Raw genomic sequence first — 532 nt, 5'->3', positions numbered from 1 at the left:
CTTAATCCATGCTGGACAAGAACTTCAGTTTTGTCACTGATTCTGGCCTGAGTAATAGAAGAACAGCCCTCAGTTAGTATTTTCTCTTTTTCTTCTATTCACTATGTCACTTGTTTGATGAAATAACAAGTAGCTTTGCTTCTAGCTCTGGTTTAGAAAATGCTATACGAGAAACATACAGCCCATTTGGAGAAAGCTCTTTTGTGTCTCAAACCCCTCTTGCAACAAACATTCATGTCCAAAAACAGTCCAACCAAGCAAACTAGTTTTACACAATCTATGGGAATCAGTTCAGAAGCTGTCTAAAGGCTTGTTTCAAATACTTCCAAGCAGAAGAATTCTTACGTTGTTTTTTCTGCATAAGAGCACGAACAGCATCCCACCAGGATCTTTGCTTCTCAGTAGAGTACTGTTTGCACAGCAGCAATGGTAAGAAAGGCGGCTGATGTGTTTCATCACGAGTATTAAACTTCTCTTGCAGTTCTAAGTTGCAAGTGAATACCATCCCGAGTAGGAATACCTGTTTTTGTAA

The 532-nt window shown here is 39.3% G+C and overlaps 1 protein-coding gene across 1 annotated transcript in view; it reads right to left on the bottom strand.

The window, feature by feature from the left end:
* Window position 1: 1 nt before the first annotated feature.
* LOC104917223 (RANBP2-like and GRIP domain-containing protein 8) overlaps window positions 2-532 on the bottom strand; it is a 6895-nt gene continuing 6364 nt past the window's right edge. The window contains exon 10 of the mRNA XM_019611891.1: window positions 2-47. Coding sequence (XP_019467436.1) covers window positions 2-47 — 46 coding nt within the window. The remainder of the gene's footprint in view (window positions 48-532) is intronic.

This window comes from Meleagris gallopavo, unplaced genomic scaffold, assembly GCF_000146605.3.
Source record: "Meleagris gallopavo isolate NT-WF06-2002-E0010 breed Aviagen turkey brand Nicholas breeding stock unplaced genomic scaffold, Turkey_5.1 ChrUn_random_7180001957641, whole genome shotgun sequence".
Classification (NCBI taxonomy): domain Eukaryota; kingdom Metazoa; phylum Chordata; class Aves; order Galliformes; family Phasianidae; genus Meleagris; species Meleagris gallopavo.
This window is presented reverse-complemented; position numbering and strand designations above follow the sequence as displayed.